Here is a 17,171-nt window from a genome sequence, read left to right on the forward strand (position 1 = left end):
AGAAAATATTATATAAAAATGAAATATTTTCATGCTAAAATTATATATATGCAGTTTTATATAATGATATATTTTCAATTCAAAATTATGATAAATAATCTGGATGAAATAATATAATACTTTAAGGATACAAAAGAAACTGAAAATAATTTTTCCTCAGATATTTAAATACTTCATATAAATTGAATAAAATATAAAACAGTTCTTTTTTGTAAATTTAAATCACATTTTCAAAAAAAAATATTAATTGATTGATTTTTAAACTGTATTTGAATCAGGTGATTGGTACAATGACATTTTGATAGTACAATATCTAACACCCAATCGAAAATAATAAAATTTTATAAATTTTATCCTTAACAGTATTGATTTCGAGATAATTCTTAAAAGAATTGAAACTTGTTTCGATAAATATGAAAACAAAAATGAAAGTTTTTATAAAACAAGTGGATAATGAAAAGTATTAAATGTCTTTAAAATGCTTAACACAAAACCGATATTTTTTTTAAGGAAATGAAATAAAACAAAACATTTAACAAAATGCATAAATCTGATTTTTTATTTCATCCATAAATAATTTGAAATGTATCGAAGCCTTTTTGTCGTTTCCTTCAATCCATTCCTTCGAATTCTAGGGGGCGCTGGTGCAGGGACTTTGCGGTCGTACCGGAATCGCCGCAGAACCTGCTATCGAGAGTAGAGTCATCGGCAGGTTTCAGGATCCCCTGCTTTTCCCGATACTTTCCCCGAAAGAAGTAATCAGCTGAAAAAAATAAAATAAAATACAGCAGTTTCTTTATCCTGTGCTTATTCTATTGTAAAGTGTGCTAACGGAACTAAGTTGGACTAAAAGTTCGAGTTACTTTACCTCTTACTTTATTTTTGTGAGTGGGACTAATGATAAAGGAGTATAAACATTCTCAAACAATGCATTAAAATGATCTGGGAAAAGTTACTTTAAACTTTTCCGTTGCAAGTGTTAAGCTTGCATTTCATTGGAATCTCGGTGACTTTGTCGCTTTTATTGCCTGGATTTTATTTGTTTGATTTTTAAGAGATTAATTATGTGCCAAACAATATTTAGAAGAAATTTTCACGCAGCGCTTTGTTTGATGATCATAACAATCATCAACCCTCATGAGGTGCTCATGAGTTGGAGTACTAATCTTTCAGGTAAGACGTTCTATGATATGAGTTCGTTGAAGGTTAAAGTGAAATTTCTTTAAAATTTTAGATGCTTTAATATTTTTTCATTGTGACTTGTGATTAGTACAAGATCATTGCCTCATGAATAATTAATTTTTAGAAAGGATAAAACTTTAAATATTTGAATTGATTATAAAAATTTGAGCCATTATTTAATGGGCAACTATATTTTTACATTTTTAATGCAAATTTGGGGAAGACTTTATAGCTTAAAAAAAGGGAAAAATGCATAGTTTAGTCACTAAATATTTGTTTGCCTTTGTTGAGAAAAACAATCTAGTAAAATTACAATACTGTTTGGCATTTCCTGTTTAAAAAAACATAATTCTGTTTATTACAACCAAAGTATGTATGGATTACGAAAGATAATATTGTATAATATTACGCCAAATACAGGTAATGGGTAAAATATCTTCTTCCTGAACTGTAAATCTCGATTTATTTTATTTCTTTGTTTACTTTACAATAAAAAAATAAAAATAATGCATGACAGGAAAATGTCGCTACAGATTTTATAATGGAATTTAGCTATGTGTATTTTTTCTCATTAAGCTAACCAGTTTGTTTTATTCCATTGAAATTCCTAAATAACTCGTCTCGGTTTATTTAAATTCAATAATTCACACTGAGAAAAAAAATTTTTATGAAAATATCACACTGCATGATAATGACATTTCTAAAAAGAAATCTGGTATGTAAAACCAAATTTTAAGGTAATTAAGCCAGTCATTAAGTAATTTGTTTGTTTATTTGGTAACGGTTCACCGGAAATTTTAGTTTCAAAATTATAGTTCTTATTACCCCACATTTAGCAAAAATACAAAACCAAAAACCTAATTTTACAAAATAAATGGTTTTTATGCCATTTTCTAAGGTATAAAACTCAATTTCAGCACATTTTATTGCTTATCATAAAACCATATTTTTTTTTTATGAAAAACCACTAGCAAAAGGCTTCGGTTTGATTTTTTTAATGTTGCCATACAGCCAGAAACACAATAAAATTTACCGAACCTAATTATTTTTGGCCATTGTTTTATCAGTGTGTCTGTGAGGCTTATATTTTTCTATGAGGCTTAGGTAGAAAAAGTGCGTGGTGCAAATGTTTTAAAAAACCATCAAGCTACAAGCTATAAAATCTCCTAAATTACAACAAAACAATTTTTAAGAAAAAGACAATTGTAATAGCCATAAATATTTTCCATATTAATGTATTCTTGGGACCCGTATTGATCGTATTGTTATCATTGAAATAAATTATATATTTCATTTTCTTTTAAATAATTTTTTGAAACACACTAATAGACGTTTGATATGGGTGGCATCTCATGTGCTTATTCCTACGTTCCTTATTAAAATAAATCAATAAATATCTAAGCTATATAATATGTTCTAATACAAAAGCTTCAATATTTTCATCTTAATTATATTTTTATTTTTAATATTTCGTAATTTGTAGTTTAACTAGTATATATCTTCTAATTACTATATTATTTTCAGTAACTAGAATATCAATTTATAAATTTTGCAACATTTATTTACATATACAATCAGCTTGATTAAATGAAATAATTATTTCCTCGAATGGAAACAAAAACCTTTTCAAATTATCAATCGCATAAATTTATTATATCGGTACATCTTAGTATATCTCAATAAGAAACAAATACATCTCCCAACACATTTAAAAGAGAAAATGATAAAATTTGTTCACCTAATCTCTGAAATTTTTTTTATCTGACTTAAAGTAGCAACAAACAAGAAAAACAAAGGAACATGTAAAAAAAAAAACAGTAAATACCACATAAACATACCTAATATTATTTTGGAATTATTAAAAAAAAATAAGTGTTTAAATACGGAATGACAGATAGATACACAGTGATCCGGAAGAAAATTACAACAAGTTATAGGAAAGTAAATTAGGGTAGGCAAGTAGAGGATAGAGAACAATCTAGAGGTTCCTTCTCCCATTTTAGTAGAACCTCTCTTAACCTTGTTGTACTCTGTAATTTCCTTTCACATCCTGCGTACGTTATTATGCAACAGAAACTGAATGATGCTATTTTTAATGGAGTACTTTTTATCCTTTTTTTATTTAGTTGATAACAATTTATTAACATTAAATTGTTATCAACTGGTTATAAACGGTGCTATTACATCGGTGCTTAGAAATTTTTTTCAGGAAAAAAAAATTTCTTTATTAAATAAAAACGTGATTTTCATTTAACTATACCAAAAATAAAATTTAAGTTATTTATATTAAAAAAATATAGTTAATAGTTATTTATAATGCAAAAATATAGTTAATAGTAATTTATATTAAAAAAAAATACAGGTACTCAAATATTTTACATTTTCGAAGCCGAAAGACGTGAATATTAAAAAATTAGGTATAATACTCTTTATAGATCTAGTGTTCCACTACCATATGCTTTATTTATTTAAGTCGCTACAACAAATTTTTTAAGTGTATTTTAATTTGACTAGTAAAGTGTTTTTGTCAAATGTATTGATAGCTGAAATTAAAAATTTATAAATTTAAAATTTTATTCGTTTTTTATTTTTTTCATTTCCTTATTTTTGCTTATAATTTTGATATAGCATATTTAAGAACTATGAACTATTAAGATGATAAACTTTATTAAAGAATAATCATTTTCCTAAATGTGCATAAAATGATATTGGTGTCATGTGAAAAAAAATTAAAGCTCCATCATTTTTTTTTCAATTTACGTGAATAATTAATTAGCTTTACTTTTATAATTAATTAGCACTTTTTTCGGTAGTGTGAAAAAATAACAAAAATGATTTTATATGATGATCTTTAAGATATGAAATGATAATCTTTCCGATATGATGTGATAACTTTCGTGATATGATATGATAATCGTTATTTAAATTTTATTCCAGAAAGTTATTTTATTGTTTGCCCTTTTTATTGCATGTTAGTGTTTCATGTCAGCATGATATGTTCAAAATTAAGCATAGTTTAAGTATGAATTGAAAATTACAATATTATTTCTAGCCTTCCTAATTATGTGAACCGTGATGTTATTTGAGAAGTATATTCATTTGCACAGTATTACTTGTTTCCGTAATATAATTTTATTGAGGAAATATGGATATTTTTTTACGTTTAATTTTAACATAAACAATTTGAAAAGAGTCTTTTCAAAGATAATTATTCAAATTTTTAATGATAAATTAATTTCTCTTTGAACATTTTTCGCAATACAAAGTGGTCATATTCAGAAAATATTATAAAGAGAGATTTATTTCCTGATTAAAGAGTAATTTGAATATAATATTTATTACTATTCTTAATTATAAGCTTCCATAATGCAAAATTTTAATTTTACGAACACATGACAAAGAAAATATAGAAATAAATTTGAAATTGTCTGATCAATGAAAATAAGTAACCGCGTTTTGCAACTTGTTTTGATGGTTTGTTCAGGTTGAACCGTCAAACATTTCCATAATAGTTTCTTAGAAATCAAACGTTGGAACGATCATGAACCACCATCACTCCAATGTATGAATTCGATCTGATTTTTGATGGTTCAGCATAAAAAAAAACAAATTTTTGAATTTATGTTCCTGAGAACCAACTAGAGTTCCCAATAAACCATCAAGGAAATGAATAGTTGGAACCATCACGGATCATCATGGACTGCTGGTCTATTAGAATCAAACTTGTCTTGATGGTTAACCATCATAGTATGCTAAAGTACAATTTTCCTTCATGGAATAACGGAAGTTTGTTGGCGTATAAAAAGCATGAACGCGTTATGGGAAATGTAGGAGGATGGTTACTATTAAGTGATATAGGCCATACTGAATAGTACTGAAACCAGCATAAACCATAAAATTGTTTTGATGGGACCATAAAGAAATTTGAATTGGGAATTCATTCCTTCAATTCTTTATTGACACGACATCCTTTTGTGAGTCAAGGTCTTTTTACAATCTTTTTCCATTATGTTCTCTTCCTTTCCATGCGCAAGGTGTTAACCTTTCGTTGATTGTGTTACCTGTTTTGAAATGCACTCGTCTATACACTCATATGAGTGAATTATTTGAATTGAACTATCCCATTCTTAAAATTTCTAATTCCTCTCCCATATGTCCAATGTTGTGATTGTTATTGCATATAAAGATAGTGTTCAAAATGGATCAGCATATCTTTTTTTTTACATAAAAGTATTGGTGGTATTATTGCATTGTACTATGAACAATATCGATTACTTTTTTCTATTTATTTCTATAAGCAAAATAGCGCTAAACAGTTCACTAAAAGATAGTGCGGGCGAATAGTGAGGGTTAGTGAATAGTGGGCGATATTGAGGGTTTGCTGAAGAATTGTTTTTCAGCGAGTTGATTGATTTGTGTGGCGTTAGTTACTAATTGTGTATTTTTTTGTGTGACCTTTTCGTGTTTCTCTGAAATAAATCACTTTTATTTACCTGCATGTTTTATCCAAATCCTTTTACATGGACACCTTTGTACTTTATTCAGTGTTTGAAGTTATTTTCTTTGCATTTTTATTAAAAGCGCAACTCTATGCTGTTAATAATAATTTTAAAAAATAATGGCTTATGACCTACGCGTAGTTTAACAACGTAAGTATATGATATATCTTTTTAATTCTTACTAATGATGAGCAATATATTTAATTTTAAGTTATTTTTCATATTAAGTAAATTTTCAAAAAGTAATTAATTAAAAACCACAGAAAATTTTTTATATTTTAACTTATTTTTAAAGATTAAAATAAAATATTTGACTTATCACAAATTTAAAAAGTAGTAATATAATCTTGTTCTCTCTGAATATATATATATATATATATATATATATATATATATATATATATATATATATATATATATATATATATATATATATATATATATATATATATATATATATATATATATATATATATATATATATATATATATATATATATATATATATATATATACATTTTACAACTTCATGCTAAATTTGAGGACTTTAAGTTGTTTTGTGGTTGAATACTGACATTTAGAAATGTGTACATAAAAAAAAATAATATTTAGAGGTTAAGAGTTGCCTCAGAAAAATTTGAATTGTTAGCAATGACTTAAACAAAAAATTTTATTTTAACTGACAAATACTATATTATAATTTTAACTTTTTCTATGACTATACTCATTTTCTTACTCTTTTCTTTGTTTTTTATACATTTTATATTTTTGTGATAAAATAAAAGACTTATAGTTGTTCTGCTTCTGAACACTGATGAAAACACAAAATGATGGTCTTCATCAACCATCAAAAATATATACATTTATTTTACAAATTCCATATTATTAAGGTGGCGCCCTTCAGAGAATTAAAAATACAAAATTATCTTCATCAAAGCTGATGCTTTACATCCGGCGGCAGACTACTATTTCATATTGTTTTACAACACATCGCTTTAGCCCTCTGGTGGGAAAGACTTTAAAACAAAACTTACAACAGTTACTTTTCTCAACAACTGAAATTTACAATAGTGTGATTAAACAAAATATGTGAACTGTTTGCAATTTCAAATTAATATTGAAATGTACAGGTTTAGAATTTTCTACAGTGAAAAGTTTTCGGAACTTCAGTATTCAAAAAAGTATACAAAAACTAGACGTTAAGAACGTATCCAATGAGCGAGCAAAGCGAGCATTGGATTGCTAAGCAATCCGAAATGAAGTATGAAAGCAGTTCCGGGGGTTGGTGAGCGCCAGTGAGCAGGTGGCGAAGCCTCCTAGTTATCAATATTTCCTTAAATTCCAATGCAGTTGCTCTTTTTAAACTAGCTTCCTCGTTGTTTAAAAAAATTATCAATATAAATTATTATAATTTTCAAATCATTAAATACATTATTTAGCTAACTTTAAGAAGATAAAAGATTTATGTATGTCATATAGGTATGTTCATATAAAAAATAACAATCTAGACAATACCAATATATAAATATCAATATGGGAAATACCAATATAGAAACACCAACATAAAAAAATTATCATTAGAGGAAACTAATATTTAGATATACCACATATAGAAGATACCATTGCTATTTGGATATTATTAATATCCTTTGCTAAGCATTATTTATACATTGAATAATTTGACGAAATATTAAAAGATCCAAAAAACTGTTTATATAGATGTGTTTTTTTTTCTAAATTTCCCTTGTCGATGCATTTAAATAATCTTATTTTAACACATTATTTACGAAAGCTAACTACGACCAAATAAAGAACAAAGGTTATTTAGAGAAGTGTTATTGCAATTTATTGATATTTCACAGTATCACGGTTTTTTTCACTAATCTTACATCTTAGTACTCATTTTGTTTAATTACGAACTGTCAGTAATTGAATAGTGAACAGACATCTTTCATATATCATAAGCTTTTATAATATGTCCTGTATGTCAATAAAAGTCTAATACTAGTCTTATATATAACAAGATGGTACCACTTGTTAAAAAAAACAGTGACGTAAATTAATATATGGTATCTATCAACTCCAACATTTCATAAAGAACATTTCATTCCCCTGTATAAAACCAACTATAGAAAAATTTAGAAAAAATTTGATATAGTTAAAGATTAATTTGTTTATATCAAGTTCAGATATTTTCTTTCGAGAAATGAATTGCTTGAAATTTAAGTTTTAACATGAAATTAATTTCTTACAAAAGTATCGAGCAAATAATTAAATTTGAAATGTTTCATATATTTTAAAGCATGATTCCATTTATCATTTGCCACCATAAATGTAAACATGCAAATTTAAACATGTGCTTAAAATTCCTAATTATATTCTTATGAATCTGGTTAAGCTAATTTAAGTTGCTTGCATTGTTAGAAAACTAAAATAGAAATCACTTCTTATTTATGTCAAATCTGTACAAAATATTGGGTGTGGTGTTAGACCAGCAATTTTTTTTTATTTATCGTTTTAAACTTTCCTTCTTTTCAGTTAAGCTTCGTTAAAATAACTTATGTCACGGAAAGTAATTTAAGTAATCATTTTCATGTAAAATTGTTTCTAATTTTCACGATTATTTTGGGAATACCAGTAAATAAAAAGTCACATACATTTAAATAGCTATTATTCCAACCAACAGTAGCTGTTGATACAGTTTTCTGAATTTATTTTAAAAATTAATTTATATTTTTCGATCTTTTTCTTTATAATAAGACGACACTTTAAGAGAAATTCTGAATTACTAGATAAAAATGTAGTATGTAACACAAAATATGGTAATAATATAAAACGCATAATTATATTTTCACTTTCTCACCAAAATTTCACAATTTTGTACAAAAACAGTTTAAAAGATATTTTCTTCTATTTTGTTTTATAACGACTTTATCCAAAAATTAAAATGATTTTTTTATTTTTCTGCATTCTACTTGAATTTAATGGAATGTAAAGATATTATGGGGAATTTATTAGAATTATCTCAAGCTTACTAATATCATTATCTACAAAACTAACAGAATATCTCAATTACATAACTAATAGCATTTGTATCGCATGGTACATAACTAATAGCATTATCTCAAACCTGAAATTGGTAATTATTTACAGGATAAAACTTTTATTACACAGCTTCGGTTGTGTTGTGATCTGATATATCTGGAACTTTATGGAGAAATGAAGTATATTTTACTATTATTTTCCTTTATGAAATGCTCAAAACAGTTTGGTTAATAACTTTTATTTTCATAAAATGTGCTTTTACTTATTTTAGTCGAAAACTGCTGCACGTTTAAATACATCAAAACTATACAGAACAAAGCTTATTGCATACACACTCATGGATAGCTATTTTTTTAATTAGAAAGACGTGAGGACAAGAGTCATTTGTGAATATCTCCTTAAAACTAATTAAAATTCGGGTTAAGCCTTAAGCTTAAAGTGACATGGAGGAATTAAAAAAGAAGAAGTAAACATTTTAAAGGTCATTCAAAAGCTCAATGTTTTACTTTATAAAAAAAAAAACTTTTTTGAGAGCAAAAATCCCTAGCAGAAATTCTCCAACATAAATATTTTTTACCACTACCTATACTACTCTTTTACCATTACCTATACTATATTTTTTAACATTACCTTACCTATACTATGCCTTTATTTTAAAACAAAGAATTTCAATTGAATTGAATTATTTATTTATTTACAAACAAAATGTTTATTTACGTGTAAATTAAAAATAATTTTATTTCATAAATGGTTGATTTTATTATTTTTAATCTTATTTTGTAAATACAATATTTTTTTTCATTATTAATTCAAATTTCGGAGAAACTTATGCTCTTCCACAAATGTTTGACGTAGCCAAAGTCATAATACACAATGCCCTGTAAACTATGTCATTACACTATGATACTTATAATTATAAGAAATTTGAACATATAACGGAAATTAAGTTTTCTATCAATGAAATAACAAAATGAATCAAATAGTAAAGTACATCACAATACACAAACTATTAAGACTGAAAATAAGAGATTAGAAATAGAAATTAACGTATATTAACGTTTTCGACCTGAGTATCTAAATTAGTTAATTACAGTTAAAAACAATGTATAATTATTATTAATAATATTGTATGACTATCCTGCCGGAAAATAAGCAAGATATTCCTCAAAAGATCAGAAAAGGTAATTTTAATGTTCTTCTTTTAATACATAATTAGATATTAGGTCTTTAAAAGTTGATGTCCGATCATTGATATATTTTTCAAAATGCAACCATCTTATTTTTACTTATAATATCTAACTTCTTTTTATATATAATCTTCTTTTTATATATAATCTTCTTTTTACTTACGAAAAAAACTAAATTTTTTTTCTAGGATATAGTTTTCATTATTTTTATACAAATAGGCAATAAACATGCCGCTTTATGTACCGCGCAGCTAACTTTGTAAAATTTTAAATGTTAAAAAAAACTTTTGAAAAATATTACATAAATCACATAATCATCCGCTTAATCCTATCCATCTAATTATTAACTGAAACCCTTATTAAAACTGTCCATGTTTAATTTTAATATACATGTTTTCATGCCCTGAGATTATGTGCTCCAAATCGAATTCTGAAGTTTTACTAATCTATAGGAGTAAAGTTATATAAAACCAAATTATACCCTTAACCAAATTCACCCAATTATATTCTTAACCAAACTGTATGAGAAAAAAAAACTTCTCAAACTAAATTAGCAAATTATTTTGTAACGAAATAATGCATGTTACAAAAATGAAAATAATTTATGTAATGTTACAAGATAATGTTTCGTCAGAAAAAGCAGAGTTTACAAATCCAGTACCACCCTATCAGAAAATCTAATATAAACTAAAACTATTTCAAATAAGCCATTCCCATATTCTATTCGTGATATGTATGCAAATCTAATGAATTTGATACAATATCGTGATTGCCCATTCTTGATGTACAAAGTCTTTTGGATAGACGTTTTGTTACTGGCTAATTTTTTTTAAAAAAAATAGAGTTTTTTGCTAAAATAACAGTACTTATCTGATTAAAAACTGGCGTTCATTTTTAAACAACGGTATTTTACTGAGAAATAAGTGGTTTATCATGGGACACACCAGCTAACAGTTTTTTCCTGTAAATTTAACATTTTATCTTTTACAATGAGATACATATTTGCCTATTTTTCTTCTTAAACTAAATTAGCAAATTATTATGTAGCAAAATAATCAAACTAAATTTCCGCAGATAGTGCGGAATTTACTAAACCAATATCACCCTATCAGCAAATCTAGTATAAACCAAAATGATTTCAAATAAGCCATTCCCTTATTATATATGCGATGTGTACGCAAATTTGATGAATGAGATACAATATCGTGATTGCCGAACCTTGAAGTACAAATTCTCTTGGACAGACGTTTTGTTACTGGTTTATTTTGTATCCGCATATGATTCATTAGTTGTCATGACGACAAAAATCCATTGACCGTGAAAGAGTGAACTTAATGACTTTACTAGAAATAGAATTTTCAGCAATTCGAAGCTAAGTTTGTTTTTGCAGTAAGTCGAAATTTTAAAGTTATGATTAAGCTTCAATACCGAAGATGTTTTTTTAAATGATTATAAACGCATTTAACCATCAAATTATTTTATTAGATATGGAAGTAACCCATTATATAAATGAGATAAAATTGCTTTAACCTCAATCTGAATAATATATTATTGCGTTCTTCTTTCTAGCATTTTGTTCAATCTAATGTTGTGTAACTAAAACGTATTTATTAATATTATATATTTATAATATTAACATGTTAATATTACTTGATCCATATTAAACTAAAATAGTGTTATTATTCTGTTCGTCAGAAGAAAACGCAGTTTTGATGCTTTAGTTATTGAGAGCTAAGTAAAATTCAGTTTTGTAACAATTGCTACTAAATTTTAAAAAAAATATATTAATGCAAAATAAAATAAAGTAAAAATATTAGAGTAGTATTTAACTTGGTAATTATTATATTACGAATAGATGGATCTAAACCGCTTAATTTCTATAGAGGAAATCTAGAGTTGCATACAAATCTCAGTTGGCACTGTGAAATTCCCCAGTGTTTGGCAAAGCGTTAGTTTGAATTGCATGGCGGATAAATTGGGGAGTAATTTTCCAATTAAGTGGTGTTTAACAATCCACTCTCCTGTTTTTCATTTTCTTAGATAAATGGAAGAAAACATGATTCTTTACTTTTGTTTTTAGTTCAGGTGACAAATGACAAAAAATAATAAAAGCTTTCATCAACTGTAGTCAAGAGAAAAATCTCCAAATAAGAGAACGTGTCATTAAAAGACGCTGGATTCTAATATAGCAACCGATGAATTTATTCTTAGAATTACCTTCCGATCAACGCAGATGCTCACTAATTTCACCTTAGAATAAACATTTGGTTCAAAGTGTTGGGTCCAAAGATTCAAGTTTAAGCAAGAAAAAAGATTATTGATTTTTCATAAAATCAAATCAATTATATAAAATCAAACTGCAAAAAGTACATATCAATAGAAAAAAAATCTTAGGAATTTAAGATGCAATTATATTAAATTTAATGTAATGCAATTGTGACTAGATACAATTAATCAACAATTTATAAATAATTGCGGATATTAACGTTATTTTTCGATTAATTTTATAGTTATTTAGATTTTGAAACTTTAAGACGTATATCTATGTTCGTATTTAAAATTTTGAGTAAAACAATTAAAAATCACTTTTTGTAAAGATTGCACTACAACCATAAGACAATAGGACAATCTTCACTTTAATGTAATAAATTTTAAAATTCATTTTCAAATTCAAAAAAAATTAATCCTTTTTATTTCAGCACTAAGTTTTTTCATTGATTAATATAAATTATTCACACATATTATTCGAAAACGTTCTGCATTTAATGCTACCATAGATTATGCTATTCGTGTTTGATTCAATATTCAAGTCGTAAAACAAACATCAGGGCAGTTAGTTCAATAATAAAAAAAGAAACTCGCTTGTTTTTCCACTATCGGCTTAAATGAAAATATATTTAATTGAAAATAATTCCAATTTGAAATAATCGTACTTTTTTATTGAAAACGCATATCATTAGAAATAAAATCTTTAGAATTTAACATGCAATTAGAGTAAATTTAATGTAATACAATAATGGCTCGAAGCTTCCTAACTTTATCAATCAATTTTGCTTTCTCGAAAACCTAAATCATGTAGTTCATTCTTCTTTTGCAAAAACCCATTAAAAATGTTATCTCTCCTAACTGAGGGGAGAGAAACGAGGTTTAAATGAATAGGAAAAAGGAAAGCATTATGCACAGCTTGGCATTAAAATACTCACTAATAAAATAGGAACCGTTAATGTTTGTTTTCCTGTCTGGATGATAATGCCTTCCAGATTTCCGTCAGGCATTAAATTAATGTTTTGAGGCTATGGCACATATTGAAATATTAAGCATAAATTAGAATTTAACAGGAAACGCTACTGTTGATTTTCTTGACTGAGTTTCGGTGGCTGTGAAATCGAAGAAAAATTTATTAGCTTAAATCACCGAAAAATTATGGGAAATGCTTTTTCTTCTGGATATAAACTTCATTAAAAGATAAACTTCAGTTTTAAGAAAGTTTGCTTGTTTAGTCTTACTAGATGTGTATTAGTTTATTTACTTATTTTTTTGCAGGTGAATTTTTTTTATTAATTTAATTAGAAAGCAGTATTGTTTATTTTGTTACATCAGTGTTAGAAATTTATTCAACTGTTACCATATTAAAACACAGCAGACAAATAACTAAGATGGTATTCAAACTTTTAACTGCGAGAAAAACCATCTATTAACTGCTTTCACCTAAAACTGTTAAAAGACCAGAATTTCATCGCACCAAATAGACCCTCTAACGAAGCCATTTAGTTCCTCGCAGAAGGTTACAACTTAACAGCCGAAAACTATTATCTGCCAATACAATTACCGACATAACAGGGGTTTGAGTTCAGTGTTGATGAAGCAATATTTTCTTCATTTCCTTAACACATTAAGAGATTCCAGTGCCTAGCATTTTTTAATTTGTGACTCTAAATTATTAGAATAGGATACTTTTTCTTCACTCGTAGATGAAAATACGTCACCAAACATTCTAGTTCCTTAAGATAGGGGGAACGAACAGACAAACTAACTAAATCATATTCCAAGGTCCATTTGATAAAGCTCAACTTAACCACAACTAAGCAACAGTGCCTCTCAACTAAGAAAAAGCCTAGCTCCAACGTCCAGCTAAATATCTTTTTCGCAATTTTGAAACCATGCTAGATGTAAATGGTTGAAAAACTGTGTAGTTTTGAATTCTAGAATTCTATACTATTCAATTCTAACTGGAATTTTTGCATTCTAGTTGTAGTTTATTAACCCTACCAGTTGTAAGCGGTTTTAGAACCATAAAGGTAAAAGAGTGCTCCTGCCGTAAACTTTACAGTTAATTTTATGAACAGACTGCTGTCTTTTATTTTAATGTATTTTTGGAATGAAAAGCTTAACAGTAATGGGTATTGTTTATATTTGTAGGAGCATAAATGCTTTTTAAATCAGAACTTAAATGGTTCTCAAATTAGCACATCAAATAATAAATTGGCACTTAAATCGCAGCAAAAATTCGAACCTAAAATAAATAAATCATTTTGATGTTATTTATTTCAGCGCTTTACATAAAAAAAATAATCAAAGTAAATAAGTGCATCGAACAGATTTAAATATTTGATTCGAGTAAATGCAGAGTCAATCTCCAAAGTCTCTTCCACAGTTATAAAATATTCTATCACATTTTTATACAAACTACCATACGTTTCACGTCTTTTTCTCTCATAATTCCTTTAATTAAAGGGACATTTTCTCGATAAAATTATTTCTCATAATTTTATATCTACCGTTATGTAGTAATTGTACATCTGAAGTTATTATTTAAGGGGGTTGAAATAATTCATGAAAAATGTCAATACGCGTGAATTAGGTGTGAGCTCTTTCTATTATTGGTTTTTGTATTGAATTATACCCTTTAATGAACATGGGGATGATTTGATATTAACCTGGAATAAAGTGTTCTTTCATACAGTGGCTTGGGTTGCTCAACGCATAATTCGGAGCTGGGATAGCCTGGTCGGTAGGGCGTTGGGCCTATGTCTGAGAGTTTGTGGGTTCGAACCCCGCCGGCTGAAGACTCCCCGTGAAGTAAAGTGACTGATGCACGTTAAATCTGTCGAGTTGCAAAAGTCCTCCATGTTCCCATAACAAATCAATACCTCTGGGGGTACTGGATTGGAGATCGATCGCTCTCTGATTCAGGTCAAAATTACGATCTGTGGATGAATGAATGGATGTATGAATGGGTCCGCCCTATAAACGTGTATGTGCGGCAGAAGTTGAATTCTTGGCAATAGATGGCGCCACTGGAAAACAAGAACAATCGCACCCCCCCCCCTGCCTAAACACGTCAACAACAACAACGCATGAAGGGGGATCATTCGGAGATCTCTTACACCACAACTTATACACAGTTTTCTAAAATTTTCTTCGTCATGGCAATTTTAACATAGATTGAAATGTAAACTAATGAGAAGTTTGTATGAAAGGGAGAAAAATAGAATTATGATGCGTTGTTCGATGATATATAGTTTCGTTTAGTCTTTGTCATCTAATATAGTAGTTTTTCATAAAAAAAAATAAAAAAAATTATCATTTACACCGATGCCTTTCACAGAATCTGAAATGCTTTAATTTGTTCAGAAGTTTTGTATACATTTTTCACAATATTTAAATTTTGAAAATACGAATGCATTCTTTTGTTTTAAGCAAACACGTGCAATCTTTTATTTGACATTGAAAAAATGATTTGAGAATTTAAAATCGTTAGTTAGTTTATTAATGTATTTTATGTTTCTTCCATCAATTATGTCGTTATCTGCAAATAGGTGATTCTTCAAAGATTTCTGTTTTTTCGGTGATCGTAGTAGTAAAAGTTGATGCAGGTGCATCTCAAATTCCGTAACATTTTTCGTTACAATTTAAATGAACCTCCCAATTTTTAGAAGAAAACTATTAATTTTATAATGTCATAGCTTAATTTAAATTATATGCCTTGAAAAGTAGAATATATTAGGTGGAGTGCACAATAAGCAACATCTTACTCAGCATTTACCGATTAAAAGTAATGTTTAATAAAAAAATCTCAATTTCATTTTAGGCACGTTTTTGATACCAAGGAAAACTTAACTTTTATGCGACAATCAATTAGACTCTACTTGATAAATATTTTCGTGTCTTAGAAATAAGAATTAAAGGCATGATAGACAATGAAATACAATTTTAAATTTTTTAAATTATATAGACATATTTCTGATTATTTCAAGACATTTAAATGCTCCCAAACAATGGAAACTATGAACTACATATGGTTTTAAACAATTTTATTCTTTAACTAAAATAAACATCCCAGAATCATATATAATTATAAAAACTTTGACGAAAATATAAAAATAATTATTATTGATTAAGAAGAATAAGTTGAACAAAAAAATTGCGATTCATTCCAATTTCTGATTGCAGACAATCTTGTTCTTTTTTTTTCAGTGACGCCATCAATGGCCAAGAATAGGATTTAAGCCACACACTCGTCACAGCCTGATAATGGAATAAATCATATTCAATTTGATATTATGCATTTATACATTTCGTCAATGTTCAAAGTTGACATTTTTCATCTGGAATATAAGCGAAAAATTAATAAGATAAAACCTAAAAGCATTTAAATAAATTGAATAAAAGAATTGTAGAATTCTTAAAATATTAGTAAAAATGCATAAATAATTACGAGAATTGAATTTTTTTCTCCCTTTTGTTAAAAGCGAAATAATTTTTCCTTTACTGTTCAATACTTCATAAGTACTTCTTGAATCGCACAAAAAAAAGGATTTTTCTTTTCCATTATGCTTTTTAAAATGATCTTGCATATTGCAAAAGATAGATTTTTTTAAAGTAGCATTATTTTCCATGCATCAAAACATTTTAATGTACGAGTAGAATTAAGTTTTTCGCTGAATTCATTTTGTGAAACGTATTTGCTTTTATCCTCTTTAAGTAAAAAAAAAAGGCATCATGCAGTCTGGATATGTATGAAATTTCAAAGTACTTTTACATTTTACAAAAGTAATATACTTTTCATCGAGCTTTTCCAGCGCTTTCAAAAAATAAATTTTAAAATTGTAGGTATTATAGATAAACAGTTAGGAAATTTATCCTTCTAAAAATTTCTGTAAGACTTTTTTTATATTTAAACACAAGATGTTAAGTATTTATTCAATTGTAAAATAAAATAATATAACTTTTTTTAATAAAAAATAGCGTATATATG

The 17,171-nt window shown here is 27.0% G+C and overlaps 1 protein-coding gene across 2 annotated transcripts in view; it reads left to right on the plus strand.

The window, feature by feature from the left end:
• Positions 1–649: 649 nt before the first annotated feature.
• The window catches only part of LOC107452561 (uncharacterized), a 314,006-nt gene continuing 297,484 nt past the window's right edge, over positions 650–17,171 (plus strand). Inside the window, exon 1 of one of the 2 annotated variants that reach the window (XM_016069065.5) lies at positions 650–1,173. In XM_016069065.5, the coding sequence (XP_015924551.1) occupies positions 1,065–1,173 (109 nt within the window). In that variant the 5' untranslated portion in view covers positions 650–1,064. The remainder of the gene's footprint in view (positions 1,174–17,171) is intronic. The other variant, XM_016069073.5, reaches the window with a different exon arrangement.

Source organism: Parasteatoda tepidariorum, chromosome 6, assembly GCF_982258835.1.
Source record: "Parasteatoda tepidariorum strain Cologne lab strain chromosome 6, Ptep-v5.0, whole genome shotgun sequence".
NCBI lineage: Eukaryota > Metazoa > Arthropoda > Arachnida > Araneae > Theridiidae > Parasteatoda > Parasteatoda tepidariorum.